The sequence below is a fragment of the Larimichthys crocea genome, chromosome XIV, assembly GCF_000972845.2.
Source record: "Larimichthys crocea isolate SSNF chromosome XIV, L_crocea_2.0, whole genome shotgun sequence".
Classification (NCBI taxonomy): domain Eukaryota; kingdom Metazoa; phylum Chordata; class Actinopteri; family Sciaenidae; genus Larimichthys; species Larimichthys crocea.
Genome location: NC_040024.1, coordinates 4,257,233 through 4,275,214, shown reverse-complemented (window position 1 = coordinate 4,275,214; position 17,982 = coordinate 4,257,233). Strand labels below are relative to the sequence as shown.

The window sequence follows — 17,982 nt, the reverse complement described above, 5'->3', positions numbered from 1 at the left end:
ATGCTGTAATTTAATTAGGAATATAGTTAAAAGATGGTTTTATTTATTATGTAATACACATGTTAAAAGACTAAAGGTCCTCCTTTTGTAATATTTTTCATTAATAATATAGTTAAATCATGTTTTCTATCTATGATATTATTTACACTGTTGCCCATAAAGTTGAAATAATTTTGTTTTCAGACACATTCCTCTTTTTATTCCTATTTATACACATCAGGTTAATTGTGGTTTAATTTTTACTGTGATCTGTTTGGAAGAGATTGATCAATAAAGTTCTGAGAAGATACACTTTATCTATCAAGAATAAAGAGGTAAAAAATATTTTATTCCAACTTTATGTGTTACAGTGTATTATCTAACACTAACATGGAAAGATTAAAGGTCCAGTGCATAAGCTTAAGGGAGCTCTATAGAATATGGCATACTATGTTTTCATTAGTGTATAATCATCATTTGAACAGGTGAGTTATATAAAAATTCAGCCTCAGTACAGTTGTCATGAACGGGGAAATCATGTTTAAAAACATGTTTATTTCTGCTGTGAAGTTGGACATTTTAACATGGGGACTTATGGAGACTGACTCACTTCTGAAGCCAGCCTCAAGTGGACGTTTAAGGAACTGCATTTCTAAGTTTAGCAGCCACAGTGGTTTCTCCTATATGCTTGGAGGGAGAGGTGTGCAGGGTATTCAGTTGGCTGGATCCTACACTCTGGTCCTTTAAATCATGAGAAAAAATACTCTGTGCACTGCTTTTCAAATCTTATTTATTAGAAGTAAAATAAAGTTTTTTCTGTCACATTGATGTAAAAAACAAACAAACAGCATATCAAATGTTATAAGTGCAGTGGGACGTAGTACAACAAAGCAAACAACTCAAACAGACATAGATGGGAGAAAATATACAGGCTATAATCAACACAGTAAAACATAAAAGCAGGTTATGATTTGAATTTGGTGCAGATTAATAATTATTTAGTGGGAGAACAACATATAAATATTTCATGTTTGTATGTTTATGTATATGAAAGTGTGCTGTGTATTCACAAGTATGAGCAGAGGAATGTGCAGGAGAGGAGAGAAGGGGGAAACAGTAATAATCACTAATTAAATCAGTAAATTAATGTATTAATGTTGTTTATTTTTATTATAGTGATGTAACTATTCATTCAAATAAGGCGTCATACTTCATTAAAACCTTTAAAACATGTGTAACTACAGCTTTAATGACAGATGTAATGAAGTAAAAAGTACTACAATTAAGCTGACAGGTAAAAGTATTACTTTGAATTGAGGCATCAAGATGAGTTCTGTCTTGGTTAGCAAAATTTACATGATGCAGATTCACAAAGTTTTTCACCTAATTACTACAAACGCTCAATAGGAACCAAGTTATCAGATTGTGGGCCACTTTAACTTATGAACAGGGATAAATAGATCAGTCAATCGCCATTAAGAAACACAAAAGAGATTCATACAGTTAATAAAGAAAGTACACAGAGAAGGAAACACATTATCCAATCCGACAGCCTGCCAAACACTGTTACCCACATAAGACGGCATTGTTTTGCCGCCATTGACAGTTATTAAATTAAATATATATCCAGGAGCACAGAGTATTCTAAATGTACACACCTGTGACACGGTTTAATGTGTTATGTAGGCCACCTTTATTCTGTTTATGAATTGGCAGGACCGTCATCAGCTGTATAAGGAGAAGAAAGCACATTTAGTTTTTAATCCAGCCCTTTAATTTCAGGATAAACCACTAGAGGGAACTCTTCATCAGTCTATCATTAATAAAAGAGTTACATTTATGCAGTACAGTGAGGAAGGATTGGTGTGAGTGGTGCTATTTAGAAATTAAAGGAGAATTGGTCCCATAATGACACTTTAAAATATACTCATAAAAATATAACTAAAATCATTTTCCTGTAGCTTCTATCATGACTTTATATAAATAACTACACCTGCTTTAAAAAGAAGATAAACCCTGCCTTCTGTCAGAGTTTCCTGTTCAGGAAATGTGGCCCAAACACCACCCCGACCACGCAGGTGATCACAAACAGCACCCAGAAGACGACAGCCAGCAGCTGCACACAGAACAGCGTTTTCCTGCTCTGCTGTATGACTTCCTCTTCACCCACCAGGCCTGGCGCCGTGCCGTACAGGCTGTCTGGGTGCATCTGCTGCACCCGCAGGCTGACGGTGGGCAGGATAATGAAGCGGGTGTCCCTGCTGTCGCCTTCCAGGGAGAGCACCACTCTCTGGGTGACCCTGGCCAGGTGGGTTGACATGGTCACAGGCAGGCGGAAAGCCACGGGGGGCAGCCTGGCCAGGATGCTGGAGTTACAGGGCAAGGAGACGGCATCACCGGCCTCCAGAGGGGTGAGGTGGCGGCAGAGGGGGCATGGGATGGCTGATGGGCTGCGGGGGTCGGCGGGTTCGCATGGGCAGAGCTGGATCCTCTGGAGGCACTCTGTGCAAAAAACATGGAGGCACTCTAGCATCCGGGGGCATTTGTTGTACTGGTTGTACTCCTGGTAGCAGATGGGACATTCTACATCCATGGGGTCTCCAGGGGTGGTGCCAGGACTGGGTGTTGCAGCAGCTGGGTCCCCCTGCTGGGGAGCTTGGACAACATCCCCTGTCATGGCGGGGGGGTTGGTGGTGGATGGAGTTGGCTTGGGAGCTCAGTGATGGCAAGATGTAACTTGTGGATGAATATTTAACAGAATCTGTGAAGAGAAAGTCTACTTCTGTAAGACTGAAACAAACTGCAGAGGTTTGAAACGCTACAGTCCGCTCCCCTGCTGCTTTCTTCCTTCTTTTATGAACAGATTCCTCAGCCCGTGAGTCATAGCATTCAGCCATTTAACCACTCATCCAACGGATAAACCATTACCCCCACCGACTCACAATCACAGTCCATGTGGTGTGTGCTGCTCTGCACGATCATCTGAGTCCAGCAAGTTAAGAAATAAATACCAAGCTGTGAAAGGAAGTAATAAGTCACTGTAATGGTACTTTCTGTATATGTGTGTGTGTGTGAGCACGTCTATTTTTCTCCACTCAGATTTTATTTAAAGGGCCATGACCATTTTTACCACTGACCATATTATTTTGAGTGCGATACTAAATTATTGGAGTGGTACCAAGGCCTTTGAATACATGCAAACTGTTGATCCTGATAGCCAAAGTATTTGCCGCCATACAAACATTTGAGGATCAAATTTAAAAAATGAAAGTTGAAGGTACAATTTGACATTTTGGGAAATACATATTCATTATTTTTTCCTCTCTTGCCAAGAGTTAAATGAGATTGATTTCCGATTTCACGTATTTCCGTTAAACAAAGGCTACACCCTGCAGCCACTTGGCTTAGCTTAGCATAAAGACTGGAAACAGAAGAAAATCTGTTATTTATGAAACAAAGCATTAGATTTGCTGTGTATTACTCACATGAGACAACTACAAGGCAACCCAAGTTCTCAAGGGGGGGGGGGGGGGGGGGGGGGGGTGTTGCTTAGCAGATGGGATCTCATTTGAATTGGTGCATGGCAACGCATAGCCTGAAACCTTTTCTCTCCTAAAATATACACATAGAACTGGAGCAAAAAGAAAAAATAAGGTTTAAAATATTGATTACACCAACAATGAGCATTTTGATTTGTTCCAAAATCACATGTAATGACAAACAGACTGAGAAATGGAAATACTAAAAAGGCTGCTCTGTATAAATAAATGAGCTCCCTTGTATTTTTGAAAGCTACCAGGTTCGGTGAGATTCTACAGAAACTGGCAGCGATCCACGGTCAGATAGGAAACAGATAAGAAAGCCACTCACCCACCACACACTCCTTTGATCAGAGCACACTTTGATGCCCACCTCCGACCCAGGTACTTCCCCTCTCACAGTTCATACTCATGTTGGTGCAGATCTCATCCTGGCAGGGTGTCTTCCTCCCCTCTCTTCACTCAGGTCTCTTATCTCAATATTCTGCTGCTACGTGTCTGAGCTTGGCTCGCTTACAACTTCCTGTTTTTGCTCCGTCTCACCTGATTTTACTCGACCTCGTCTCTCTCTCATCTCCCCTCCCCATGAGGCATCTCTGTGGTTTGCTCAGCAGTAATTAAACCCTTGGTGATGTGAAGGTTACCAGGACACACAAGACAGAAAATGACAGATTGGAGTCTCTTGATCCCAACTTACTGTACTCTACTCGCAAATTATGTTATTATGCTTCCACGCAGTCAGCACGTAGAAGTTTTTAAACGGCAACTTGTGGATTAGGGTGTAATTATTAACATCCTTACAATTTTCTACATTCAAAGTCGGTTGTTAAAGTGGATGCTGTATATTAAAAACAAGCTGAAAATAGTCCTTTTAACATCTTTAAATTCTGGATCAGTTACAAAAACCTAAAAGTAAATAAGTTGCAGTGACAGAACAGAACTGTATGTTTAAAGCATGGGTGTATAAACATGTGAGTCAGCTAAACTAAGAGTCCGCTGAACTAAGTCACGTAACCTGTGCTACATTCCCCGTAACACCCTGAATGAACCATTTCCCTGTAACCAGCTTGTCCTGTACAGACATGCTAGATGCCTCCTGTGCTATTTTCAGCGTAATTGTTTATTTGGATATCAATCGGACCAAACTAAACAAAGGAAGCTGTTCAGTTGAATTTCACTAAAAAGGTAGTTTTCACCACAACATACGCACATTGCACGCACATCTGACTTTCTACTTCTAAAGAAGTAAACAGATTTTAAATAAGATTGTTTTTCATTTTTTACCATATCTTCAGAGAGAAGGCCAGCTCCAGTTCTGGCATGACAGTAGCTCGGCTCCCCATCAGCATTCCCCCCTAAATCCCCTGAAAACCTCCTCTTCCCGGTGGTCTAAAACCCCTGTGGTACCAAGAACAAAATCTATATATTTAAAACACTAAAACTTAAAAAGGACCAGTGTCTAGGATTTAATGACATCTAGCAGTGTAGTTGCTAACTGGAACATCTTCACCTGGTGGCAGTGAAATGCAAAATAAAACATGAATGGCCTATGGTTTAGAAAAACATGTGCTGTGCAAATGATTTACATATTCTGTAAATAGAACTCCCTACATCTTACACACCGGACATGCATTTTTGCTTGGAGCGGAGATTGTGGTTTTTATTCCCCATCACTTAAAATTGCCTGTATAGACAGGACAATTACCAAAACTGTTCCACTGTGCAGTACGGGCATGTCAGTGTCTTAAAAAGATGGACTTGAAAAAACTGGAACCCATCATTAAATTTGACATTTTGTGGTTTTTCCCAAAATGACGACTGCCGATAGAAATAAAAGTGAAAGAAGCTGGTTTACGACGGCTGCCAGCTGGACTTCCCCGCCAGCAGTACAATGAATGATGACTGAGGTGGTGAACCTTTAGCAATGGCGTTAATCCCCGACTGCTTTTTTCCACAGCAGACACTTTAATTTTTTATAGCAGTAAAAGCACAGATGTTACTAAACAAAGCTTCTCTCGTATTCATCACAGTGAGCCAGTATACTTTCACTTTACATGCTCTTTCTACTGTGACGAGTTGAAATATCTTCTGTGAAGAAGGCCTGGGGTCAGCAGGTAAGACTCAGTGAAACAAGTCATACATTTATTCATACAGTTCTAGTCATTTGTATTTTACATGTAACCTTAAAGTAAATGGAAACACTAACAGAGGTATTAATATTGATCTCGTAAAACTGTTAAACAACTTTTCTAACAAGGTCAACATCACAAGACATAGCAGCCAGCTAATATTACTTACTAGTCCAGCATCAAGGAGCCCAGCTTGGCGTGTGGCTTGTTTTATTTCACGAAGCTAACGCCAACGACTAAAGGTCAGTCCCAGATTTCCTCTTCTTGTTTGGTTACTCTCTCATTTTGTCTTCTTAGTTTCCTCCATCAAAGTTCTCTTTGGTCTTTTCACCTCTGCCATGTCATGCCGCGTTCTGAGTTTGTCAGACCAAACAAGAAAGTGTTGAAAATGATTAAATATATCGACATGTTTATGAAATTATGTGTCAAAATTGAGTAAAAATATTTGCAGTATTCTCAGCTCCGGGACTGTGGGGGCTTCTGAGATGAGTTCAGAAAATGACATGACTAACTTTGAAACACTCTGAATTCATCTCTATCTCTCTGCTCGGGGTGCAGGGGTATGCTCAGGGTGGCCTCAGCGTGTCATCGAGCCACCCTTTAAGGACCGCCCACAAAATCCTGGACTGAAAACTGAAAAGGTGTCTTAGAAAAAAAAGCATTTCTTTTACAGTCATTTAGGTTGAAAAGTTGTGTTTTGCATGACTAAACATTTACAGTAAGTTCAGTGTTGGCTGCAAAAGCGTGGAGGCCTCCAAAAAAAAAAGGTCTATCAAAGGCAGAGGGGCGGATGAAGTACTGTAAGTACTGCCCCTGTAAGTAGAGAGCTGATCATGGTTCATGGGAAAGCTAGTTTTTTCATTTGTCAGGTCATTAGATAAAACATTAAAACATATTGTTCTAATTTTGCATTTAGGGCTATTAAGTTGTCAGAAAAGGCCACAACTAACTTAGTGATACAGTTTTGGATCAATACATTTAGCCATATTTAATAAAATCACCATTTATCTTACATTTTGTTGTCAAAAATAAGTTCTTATGTGTAACTTTTTAACTTTTACTACCCAAATATAACTTTTGACAGACCTCTTACTCCACATTTCAGTAATATATCGCTCAAAGACATGTTTTGAGCAACTATTTTCAACATATTTGATGTACTTTGAAAGAAATCTCAGCATTTGCCTTTACAATCTGCTATTTTATGGTAGAAAAGTTGCTTTAAATCATTATAAGAGTGTCTGATCTTGCTTAAGATTGAAGTTAAAGGAGTCTTTTACATGACCAAACATTTACAGAAAGTCCAGGGCTGGCTGCAAAAGCGGGAAGGCCTCCAACAAAAAAAAAAAAAAAAAAAAAGACAATGGTCTGTACAACTCATACACACACACACACACACACACACACACACACACACACACACACACACACACACACACACACACACACACACACACAGAGATCCGGTCATATCTGGCCAAGTTTTCAGCGGATATCACCATGAAAGGAGCTATGACAGATAGGAAGAGGGTGTGAACATGAGTCCCAGTCCCTTCAGGTTTCATGACATCACGTATTATGACCTGAATGACTCACAGGTTTTGTTTATTTGGATGTCTCCTCCCACATTTACGCACACACTGATGTGGATTATAAGTCTAGGCATCTCACCTTGTCACTTCATTCAAACCCTGGACTTAAATCACTGAGGACTTTATCCACACATCACAAACGGGATGTATTCAGAGCTTGAGTGCGGAATTTGTTACCGGACCTATAACGCAGGTCGGCGGTGTCCCCGGGAGCTCCAGTGCAAACACAGCTTCTGTGAGAGCTGCCTTCTGGCCCTCTCACGACCCCTGGGAACCGAGGAGGCGCGTCAAGGAGCGGATAGGTCAATCATGTGCCCGCTGTGCCGACAAACCACATCCATCAGCGGAGAGAGGCAGATGAGAGCCGAGCTGAGGGTGGATGAGTGCGTCCTGGAGAGGCTGCTCGCCGCGGGAGTCCTCGATCACCGAGAGGACCCCGAAGAAGCAGAGGACGGTCAAGTTCAAGACGGCTGTGACGAGGAGGAGAGGGAGGGGGCGCGTCCGGAGACTCAAGCCGAGGAGAGCGACTCGCTCGCCGGGTCCAGAGGTGGGAGGCTCCGGAGGACTTGGAGGAAAGTTTGGCGGAAGATCAGCGGGAAGAGCTCAAGGCAGAGGGGCGGAGAAAGTAAGTTTCAGCGGGAAGAGCTCAAGGCAGAGGGGCGGAGAAAGTAAGTTTTTTTCTGTCATGTGATTAGACAAAACAGAGCTTAAAATGAACAACTTGGTAGATTATTATTATTATTATTATTATACATTTGTATTTAAGGCTATTAAGTTGTCAGAAAAGGCCACAACTAACTTGGTGATAAAGTTTTGGATCAATAAATTGTGTCATATTTAATAAAAATCACCATTTATGTTACATGTTGGTGTCAAAATCAAGTTTTTATGTCATTTTAAAACTTTAAGTACCCAAATCTAACTTTTTTTGTCCTAATGTGTCCTGTCTTTTGTTCCTTTTTCAGACTGTATGACCAGTGAAGACATCAGGAACCTCGCCATGATGTCCTGCTACATGTTTTGAACGGAGTCTACAGCTTCATATACCCTGGACAATGTGATATTTATTCCCAACATGGACTTGATGATGCTGATGATACCTTCATCTGTGATTAAAGTGACCACTATGTAGCTGACATGGTCAAGTGAGACTTCTCATTTGAAGCCTATAAATGCACAAATGTATATTTATTTGTTTTAGGATTGTATTTATTGTGATATATTTGTTACATATTTAAGAAAAAATAAATCAAATAATAATAATAATAAAGGAGCTTTTGGTTTAAATTCACTTTGAAGCTTCCTGTGGCTGCATGTTGAACTTTTGGGTTGGAGTTTGAGTGAGTCCATGTGTGTGTTATTTAACAAAAAAAATCCCCCCCCCCCCCAAAAACAATGGCTTAGCTGTGTGTGTGAGTGTGTGTGTGCATAAACACAGTCAAAATAACACGTTGCATCAAGTCTAAGGCAAACTAAAAGCAGACCTTCAAATAGGGCACAAAAGTATTCTCACATTCAAAGGCAAAACTGTGTGTATGCCACTTTTCTACTCTTATAACCACTCAAGACACTTTTACATATCTCTTCCACCCATATATTCATACACAGATGGCAAGATGACTACTCAATTGCTCAGTTTTTGGGAGCTAATCATTGATTTGAGGATCAGTATCTTGCTTGAGGATACTTAAGACTGGAGAACGTGGGAATTGAACCACAGATCATCTGATTAGTGGACAACCCACTCTACCTCCTGAGCCACAGTCACCCCAAGCTCAAACATGTAAAGAAATTATAATGTTCTGTATAAAATGAGCTAAATTAGGAAAAAACACCTTTGGCAGACAGGAAGTGGCTTGCTCGAGGCCAGGTGAACAGCATTGCCTCAAATCAGACTCACTACCAGCAGCAGACCGTCAAAGCTGGATGACTCAATTGTTTGACAAGTAAAACACATGGACAGCACTACTACAACTTCTTTTTACGGTCTATTTTTTTGTCAGCCGCACAAACTTGGGAGGAAGCTGTCCATCATGTTAGAAAACTCAAGGTAAATATCACATTTTACAGGCGTTTTGCACATGTAGTCATAAAATTCAAAAAAGGGTTGGTGATTATTTTTGATTGACAGTATTATGATTCCCATAAATACAATACTCCAGTGAGTGTGTCTTTTTCTGTGTGTCTCTGCAGACTCTTTGTGCTGGTCTGTGCAGCTGTCATGTCGTTTATCATGTGTTCAGATGCTGCAAGAGGTGAGGGCAAACAGGCCAGTATCTGTCAGGCCGATATCACGACGTCTGCAGTTTTCACTGAGCTAATGCTCATCTTAATGGCTCTCTGAAACATGTCATGAGGGATGTGTTGGCTGATTGGGTTAGATGGATGCTGACATATTTGTTTCCTTATAGAGGCAGGTTATTATTTAAACAAAAGCGGGAAAAGATGTTTTCTCAGGCACGTTTTAGCAAACCAGGATTCAGATTTCTCTTGGCAACGTGACAAAAAAGATTTATAGCAACTTATGCAAACAAATCTGGAAAATGTATTTGATCTTGAGGCAGTCATTTCAGGTTATGTTTAACTTAAATGAGGGCATAAAATGTGCTTAAAATATCAAAAGGGTCTACCAAAGATAAGCCTTTTATTCTGGTGTTTTTATAGTGTCATATAAATATTAAATAAATTCTTATGTCACCTTCTTTTCCACCTATAGAAAGTCCCATAACAACCCACATGGACACTGAAGTGAAGCTCAAAGTCCTGAGACAATTGTATACGCCACAACAACGTCATCCCCTCTACGCTGGTCTCTTATCAACCGAAACTGGACTCCAAACAGGCACCAATATAGAAACCAGCAAGAATTATAGAGAACCTCTGTCAATCATTAACGATCAATCAAACCCTCTGCAGTTTACAGGACGTAGCTTAAGTTACCATCAAAACATCCCAGATAACAAACCGCACCAAGCAGCAATGACGACACAGAATGGAGTGAGGCCAGCAAGCAGTTTTGAGAGATGGCAATCAAGCGTAAATGATCACCCTCCCTCTCATGAAGTTTCCCAAAGTGGAAATCCCTATGATTCATACCCCGTCTTCATTAGAAAATCATCTTACAAAGAAGCTGTTGTTCCTGTTCATCAGAGCTCTAGTCCTCAGTATGTCTGGGGCCTCAAAGGTGCTCAGAAATCCTACAACCAAGAAAACAATCTGAGAAATGTCTCCCCAATGGGGGCTAAAGATGAAACTGTTTGGCAACCCTCTGACTCTTCTCTCTTTTCATCCCAGACGGGTAGACATTGGAGTACTTCACTGCCAACTTCAAGTGGGCATTACAGCGGCTATAAAGAGATAAATGAGCTTGCTGCACCCGGGCCATGGAGTACATCTAGTGGGATTCAATCAAGCAAATTTTTCGGCTTCACAAGTCAAACTGCCCCCCATGCACCATCAATCAGTGTCAGCCCAGACGCCTATTCTGCTATTAAACACCATCCAAGCTCAAGAAAACTGACACAATCCATCACAGACTTCTCCCGCGGGTTGGACTCTGTGAGTAACAGTGAAATACCAAGACACAAAAAGGTCCAGTCGTATCTGTTCAAGGACTCCCAGGCCTCTTCTAGTGGACGTGACACAGTTAACACAGTCCCTGATGAGGGATCTGGTGCTTTTTCCACAACACCACACAAACTCTCCAAAGTTTACAGCAGGTTTTCTTCAAATTTTCAACAACCACAGAGAAAAGAGCCCACCAAGGAAGTGCAACGTTTCTCTGATAATGCCAATCCACTGTATCCTAACGCTAATGTGGCCCAGTATGGTGCAAAGACCAAATATCAACGCACCTCAGCAGAAACTCCTGCTCCAGGGCCAGACAAAACCATGGAAAGTTTTGTCCCTACACTTCATGCAGATTTCCAGGGTAGCTTTGCCACTGGCAGTGATAAATCTGTAGTAAATAGCCTTGTTAACACAACCACAAGAGGATCAGTGCATGCTTACAAACCTTTACGAACCACAAAAAGCATCTACGGCTTCAGAGGGTTTAAAAATCCTACGTGGAAAGCTGTAAAGGAGCCATCCTTTCCCTCCACCAGTGGCTCTAATGAAAAAAACATCTCCCGGCGATACAGCTTTGACAAAGGAAAGTTTAAAATCGCAAATGTATACCCTTCTTTGTCAGCAAAATATAGCTTTGGCCATAGAGAAGCATCCACAACACCAGCAAAACTTGAGAGGACACCCACAGATTATTCCTCACTTTCTCCTGCCACTGTAGATGTCACCCAAACTATGATTACTCCAAGGCCGTCCACAATGGGATTTAAGGAAGCCTGGCCTCTGCTACCTGAAAGTGATGCCAGCATGGACAAGAAACCAGATCGCAGACCGTTCAGAATCTACAGGAGAATATACGGTCTCAAAGGATTTGGCACTCGACCACTCGAGGGAGCCAAACCTTTAGTTAGTGAACCAAATATGTCTGCCAAAATCCAGCAAGGTTTTGAAGGTTTTAAATTGAGAAGCTGGCAACCAGAAAGCAGCAGGATTCACAGGTGGTACAATAAAACAGAGTCAAGTAGCAGCAATGTAAATGAACTAAGCAGCGAAGACCTTCAACCCCTTTTAAAAACCGCAGGAAGTACTGAAGCAGCCACCGGATTTACATCTGACGAACATAAAAAGAACCGCAAAATCTATACTCTACTGGGCTTTCAACCTGTTCAGAAGAGAAGTGGAAATGCTACTAACGAAACACAGTGGATGTACAAAGAACAAAATCCAAGTAAAACATCTGCAAGTCACACAATCTCCTCGGCTTATCTCAGATCAGCAGGCAACCTCAAAGTTGAACCAAGACCACCCAACAAAACCAAACCTGTTGAACAGAAGGCGAGCTTGTTTGGTCTTTCCACCAGCAGCATGGTGAGAGGCAAATGTGTGAAAGGAAAACACACCAATGGAGAACGGTTTAATGAATCAACCTCCTTGACCAATTATACTAAAAACGTAGCCATTGTCAGGCTGCCCAAGAGGCCCGCCAGAGTCAAAGCTGTCACCTACGCCGATATTCTTGGAAGTGCTTCGTTCACGGGTGTCAGAGTTACAACCCAGACACCAATCACACAGACTGATAAGGATTATTTTCCAAACGCTACAGCTGCAACCGAGCAAGAAGACAGGGCGGGTTATTGGACCCTTGAGAACGCTGTGCAGAGCAGATACAACATGAGCAAAAGTCCCGAAGATGAGGGAGAAGATTTCAGCAGTGTTAAAGGAGTTGACTTGAAAACATCAGATTTATTCCTGGACAGTGAAGGAAGTGGAAGTGGGGGGTTTAATGTGCCAGATGTTTTCTCAGCTGATACAACAAAAAGTCAGGGAGGTAGTGATGATTTGTTAGAGCTAGATTATCTACGGATATCAACAGGGAATATGTCGTTCAAGTCAATGAAACTGGCCCATGCTGACAAATGAAACTTGTGATATGGTTGGAACAAGTGCAATAAAAGCATAACAACAGCTAAGTGACTGAATTAATGGATGTTTTTTTACGAATCTCACCCGTTGCTGTGAAAAGAACACTTAGTCTTGGTTGTAATCGGTTCACAGGAGTAGTTTCACATTTTGGGATCAGTAAGTAGCATCTCGTAGCCAAGAAAAGGCCAGGAAAACATGTTTTATCTTCTGTTTTTGTACGAATTAAATTAATCAGATTTAGAGCTGCTGGTACGCAGATTTGTTGACTTTGGAGAGAGCCATATAACTGACTGGTAAAAGATTTTTTTTTTTTTACTGTTCTGCTTAGTTTAAAAAGTGAATGAGATATAATGTTTAAATTAGCAAGTTTTAGAGGTGCCGGCAGGTGGATTTAATTAATTTACTTTCAATTAAATTTCCTCTTGACACTTTCCATACAGAGCAGGTCTAGACTGTGCTCTATATATTATTAATTACAGAGACAGTTCCCATAATGAACAAGCACTTGCCGGCTAGTTACATGTTCACAACAATAAGGAGAGTGGTCTTCTCATTTTACATGAGAGGTATTTAACCAAAACATCAAACTGTGGACACAAGAGCAAGAACAACTGTACATATGATGATGATATGAATAAAAAATCTTATTACAGTTACAATAGCTTTGAAATGCTGGCCAACTGTTAATGCAGGACTGTCGTATTTAATAATCCAGAGTTTATTAGAGCCAAACAATTATTTGATCGACAGCAAATTAAACAGCAGCTATTACTGCCAAAATACCAAACACGCCTTCTTGAATGCGAGAAACAAACTCAGTATAACTGAATTTTTGACTGTTTGTGGGACAATATAAAACATTTGAAGATATGTTGGACGTTTATGCTTTGCAGTTAAGTGGGTAAAATAATAAGCACATTAGTTAATCATGAAAATAATCCCAATCATTATCAGATCACACACTTGTTTGCAGCAATAAACGTTTATCGGCTTTGCTGGGATTTCTAGGATTCCTACTGTTTCATTCATTGCGGGTAAAAACCACTTCTCTGGAACATTACAAGAAAATGCTGGTCTATTTGAAAATACTACATACTGTAAATCATCGTCTGGTAAAGCCGCACTTTTATTAAATTACATCGTGACTCTTCCTGTAGGAGAAATCTCTCTCTGAGTGGAAAATCAGTACAAGAGGTCAAACGTGGATTTCTGAGTATAACTTTTGCCTCATTTGGCAAAAGATTTGCATAATGTAATGTCAAGTATGAAGATCAGGGGGTAAAAACAACGAAGGAAGGTCGTACTTGAGGCTTTTTTAAAAAAAATGATTGTATTCCCATTCCTTGTGTCCTCATTTTTCCAGGAAGGCAGCAGCTATTCAGCGTGCTGACACAGATTTTCCGTCTCCTCTTTCGAGCTTACATGGAGGGATTCAGCATGCTGGTCTCTGGGTTAACACACGATGGGATGGAAAAACTTGTTCTTCCCCTTTTTTTTTTTTTTGTTGTTGGTGAGAAAATCTTTTTTGTGACTTTGCCAAGCCATTATTAGAACACAAAGAGTAACTGAAGAAAGTCATTATGTGGTCAGTTCCTACTGATACATGATGGAAACTCAAGCTGCTGGGGAATTTGTTTGTTAGCTGTGATCACATGAACCATGCTGCTATAATCTTTACTGTTGATGTCAACTGAATTATACCTATTGTATGCGTTTACAGGAGGGGGAGATGTTCCACTAGATGGCGTTACTCATCCATTTTATTGTCCCACGTGTGACCTCAAGTCCTGGATGTTGTACTCCTGTTGGGCTACAAGCAAAAGAGATTCACAGAACAAGTTTAGGATGACGTTAACGTGCAGAATATTCACAGAGGCTTCCAATTAAGGGCCGGATTGATGTTTTCGCTTGCACCCCTATCAATCAAACCAAGCGAGCCCACATCACAGGCTCTAACAGATCCATTCACACCACCTGACCCTTCGCTTTTTTCCCAGTCAGCCAGCTCCACCTAAATACCAGTTCTTGCCCCTCAATCAGCAAGCTCAAAGGGGCCCCATGGTGAGGAGAGGGTGGGAGGGTTTGAGGGACCTGCCAGTCAAAGTTAAACACACTGTACATTGGATTAACACCCCTCACCACCACCACAACCACCACCACCAACACCACACCAATAACCGTGGAAAGTGTGAGCGTCCGCTTTCCCATAGGGCTGAGAGAGTATTTAAGGTGATATGGTGTTTTTTAGGCATGTCAAGGCGTTGGCCAGCCGGCTCCTTCAAAGTTTTGTGTAAGCTGAGTGTCTGGTTCACACACTCTCTTCCTTTTTCCAAGTGTGTGTACTCGCCTATAATATTCCCTCTGTGTGTGTGTGTGTGTGTGTGTGTGTGTGTTTATCACAGACAGTGTGGTGTTCTCTTGCAAAGCCGCCCGCCTCCCCCCTTCGCCTACTGTGAGGGGAATTCTGTACCATGTGTCTGCGGTTTTCAGGGAGCTTTCAAGGAAAATAAAGCACAGAGGCCTCACAGTCCCTCCACCACTCCCCCAAAACGCCCTCCTCAACTCCTTTCCTCCTCCTCCTCCTCCTTCTCATTTTCCCTCCCTCACTCCCTCACTCCATGTGGCACTTTTTCTTTTTTTTTTTTACGGGTTTCAACCTCCCCTTTTTCTCAGACCAGCAGCAGCAACAGACTAGTGACAAGAGCTAATTTCGTATGCAGCCTGTAATAGAGACAAATCCACAATCATGGCAAACATTCGCAGATGAGGCGAGAGGGGAGGAAGAGAGAGAGAGAGAGAGAGAGAGAGAGAGAGTGTGTGTGTGTGAGCGTTATAGCTGATAGGGGAGGAAGAGGAGGGGAGGGAAAGACAGAGAAAGGCTTTTTGTTTGGCTAAGTACACTATGTGAAAGAGGGGGCGGCGAAGAGGAAAAGAGGGAGCTGGGAATACATTAGAAAATGGTTTCATCGTCTGTGGCATCTGTGGATCAGATTTTCTCACATGCCACATGGTGGATGGTGGATGGCCATCGGATCCACTTGGCTTTGACCGTGACTGTGTGTGTATACGAACTTCATTGAGTCTGCAGTGTTTAACTTTGCCCTAAAAGCTATATGGAGGGACTGGAAAAGGGGGCAAAGTTAGGAGGATTAACGGAGGAATCTTACAGTGTACAGACTGTAATCTCAGGCTTTATTGGCTCAGTCATAATACAGTAGATTTACCTAAGCTAAAATACCTGTATCATGGCAACCTGCCAGGGAAAAAACACAAATCTGAACCTACGCATATCTCATATCATAACGACTGCACACCCTCCCTATCTTACCTCACAATAACCTCCAATACTTGAATTCATGTGAATGACGGGAAGGAAGCAATTTAGGAGCATGGAATAGCGCCTACATTAACATTCCCACATCTGCTATGGGAGCGACAGCTATTTCCGTGTCCTACATCCAGCGGGCTTCCTGTGGTCTGCGCCGTGGAGGAAGTCATAAAGACAGGAAGACTTCCTGTATTGTTGCTAACATGTAGCAGTAGTATGGAGTGGACCGATGATGTAAACGGCATAAAAATAGCACTCGCAGCGCTGTCAAAGAGGCCAAGACATACATCCGACTGGACATTTATATCACCCGAAAGGTCATCAAAAAGGTCCACTCCTCTGTAACAGGGTTTTGTTACAGCACATTGGGAGGAAAACTACTAAATGAAACACTAGAATAATTTTCATACAGTCCTTTAAAGATCGTGTAGAGGAAATTTCTTTCAAAATACATTAAATATGTTGAAAAATAGTTGCTGAAAACATGTAAAAAGACTTTAAATGATATATTACTGAAGGGTTAAAAGAGTTTTTCACCAGTTTTCAGTCCAGGATTTTGTGGGCGGTCCTTAAAGGGTGGCTTGATGACACGCTGGGGCCACCCTGAGCAGAGAGATAGAGATTAATTAATCTTCCCCAGTATTTTAAAGTTAGTCATGTCATTTTCTGAACTCATCTGACACGCCCCCACAGTCCTGGAGCTGAAAAAACTTCAAATTTTTACCTGATTTTAACACCTAATTTCATAAACTTGTCGATGTTTTTAATCATTCAGATTTGTCTGGGTGGTTAATAACACTTTCTTCTTTGGTCCGACAAACTCAGAACACATATTTATTCTTACTCATGGACTCCCACAACTAATGCCATATAGATGGAGTTTGCCCTGTTATCACAGAGCTGAGGTTTTTGTTTTTGTATTGCATTAATTCACGAGACTAGGTAAGTATTCCCGTATCCACACTGCAGTGTGTAAAGTGAGGTTATTGAGTTTGTTTCAGCAGCTGCTGCTGTGCCAATAGGTGCATGTAGGTGTGTTTACACTGAACAGTTAGAGATACAGTTTCACACACTCACACTGAGGAGATAATACACCCCCCCAAACTAAACCTCCAACTCAGACACAACAGGTCCACCTGTTGGCCTCGATCCAGCTTCAGGACACTTCTGTGTGACTGAACTCAGCGTCCTCTTCTCTTGGCTCTCATCCAGCACCTGCTCCACCTCCTCCTCCTTCTCCTCCTCCTCCTGCTGCTGCTGCTCTTTCACTCTCTCTTCTTGACCGGAGATGTTGCAACGGGTATTGTCGCTGCCTGTCGCCACGACAACCAGATGGCAGCTGTACCCATTCTCTCCTTGTCCTGATGCTCAAGCTTTTACATTTCCGACTTGCTGAGTTTGTCCACACAACCGTGACGGGTGTGAGCGTCAGATTTTGGGTTTTTCTGATGTCAGAGTTAAAGCTTAAACTGTGGGAACTTGACTTTCATTCATAAAAACTTTGACTTTCTTAAGAAAAACTACCAGTCTTACTAATAATGCTCAAAGTCAGCCACTGAATCAGGAGCAAATCTGAAGTAGGGCTTGAAAAATCCTCTCGGGTCTCACTTTGTTTAAGATATATGAATAGAAGTTGAGGCAGTGTAGGTTTCAGTTAAGCCTCAGGCTTTTTATCGTCCACGCTAACCTTAATTTTACTCAGTGAGGGAAGTGAGACGATCACGAGGCTTCATTTCTATTAATTCCTATGGTGTCCAGGTTGGGTTACATGGCAATCTGTGGATGAGGATGATACAGGATATCATACATGTTAACAATAAGAGCAGAAAAAGGCCTAAAAAAGCTTATTTAATTAAATGTGGGGTGAGAGGGTGGTATCAGATAAGGACAGAGAGAGAGAGCTCACCCCAGCAGACACCATGGTG

General features: G+C 41.6%; 3 protein-coding genes across 10 annotated transcripts; 2 read left to right on the top strand and 1 right to left on the bottom strand.

Annotated features, from left to right (window-relative positions):
* Window positions 1-759: 759 nt before the first annotated feature.
* On the bottom strand, window positions 760-7,456 carry si:ch73-335l21.2 (RING finger protein 223). 5 transcript variants are annotated; one of them, XM_027288213.1, is made up of 3 exons: window positions 7,319-7,456; window positions 5,817-6,000; window positions 760-2,740 (listed from the first exon to the last, which is right to left on the bottom strand). In XM_027288213.1, exon 3 carries the CDS (start codon window positions 2,654-2,656, stop codon window positions 2,006-2,008), a length of 651 nt encoding a protein of 216 aa, XP_027144014.1. In that variant the 5' UTR covers window positions 2,657-2,740; window positions 5,817-6,000; window positions 7,319-7,456; the 3' UTR covers window positions 760-2,005. The 5 variants fall into 5 exon arrangements, with proteins under 5 accessions (XP_027144014.1, XP_027144015.1, XP_027144017.1 ...); XM_027288214.1 differs by lacking the exons at window positions 5,817-6,000; window positions 7,319-7,456 and adding exons at window positions 2,922-2,994; window positions 3,850-5,808; XM_027288216.1 differs by lacking the exon at window positions 5,817-6,000 and having other exon boundaries at window positions 7,319-7,380.
* si:ch73-335l21.4 (RING finger protein 227) lies at window positions 7,295-8,530 on the top strand. The gene is made up of 2 exons (XM_010737153.3): window positions 7,295-7,864; window positions 8,205-8,530. The coding sequence occupies exons 1-2, from the start codon at window positions 7,384-7,386 to the stop codon at window positions 8,261-8,263; spliced, it is 540 nt and encodes a 179-aa protein (XP_010735455.3). The 5' UTR covers window positions 7,295-7,383; the 3' UTR covers window positions 8,264-8,530.
* A 553-nt stretch (window positions 8,531-9,083) lies between these two features.
* On the top strand, window positions 9,084-13,078 carry LOC109140827 (uncharacterized). Of its 4 annotated transcripts, XM_027287667.1 has the most exons (4): window positions 9,084-9,289; window positions 9,433-9,494; window positions 9,956-10,423; window positions 10,534-12,803. In XM_027287667.1, the coding sequence occupies exons 1-4, from the start codon at window positions 9,195-9,197 to the stop codon at window positions 10,539-10,541; spliced, it is 633 nt and encodes a 210-aa protein (XP_027143468.1). In that variant the 5' UTR covers window positions 9,084-9,194; the 3' UTR covers window positions 10,542-12,803. The 4 variants fall into 4 exon arrangements, with proteins under 4 accessions (XP_027143468.1, XP_027143466.1, XP_027143467.1 ...); XM_027287666.1 differs by lacking the exon at window positions 9,956-10,423 and having other exon boundaries at window positions 9,087-9,289; window positions 10,534-13,078; XM_019268813.2 differs by having other exon boundaries at window positions 9,087-9,289; window positions 9,956-13,078.
* The last annotated feature ends 4,904 nt before the right edge of the window (window positions 13,079-17,982 follow it).

Bases quoted from the DNA above. Each gene is read 5' to 3' on its own strand.
- si:ch73-335l21.2 (XM_027288213.1), bottom strand. From the start codon at position 2,656: ATGACAGGGGATGTTGTCCAAGCTCCCCAGCAGGGGGACCCAGCTGCT.
- si:ch73-335l21.4 (XM_010737153.3), top strand. From the start codon at position 7,384: ATGTATTCAGAGCTTGAGTGCGGAATTTGTTACCGGACCTATAACGCA. The intron at 7,865-8,204 runs GTAAGTTTCAGC...TTCCTTTTTCAG, and splicing joins AAGGCAGAGGGGCGGAGAAA to ACTGTATGACCAGTGAAGAC.
- LOC109140827 (XM_019268813.2), top strand. From the start codon at position 9,195: ATGGACAGCACTACTACAACTTCTTTTTACGGTCTATTTTTTTGTCAG. The intron at 9,290-9,432 runs GTAAATATCACA...GTGTCTCTGCAG, and splicing joins ATCATGTTAGAAAACTCAAG to ACTCTTTGTGCTGGTCTGTG. The intron at 9,495-9,955 runs GTGAGGGCAAAC...TTCCACCTATAG, and splicing joins GTGTTCAGATGCTGCAAGAG to AAAGTCCCATAACAACCCAC.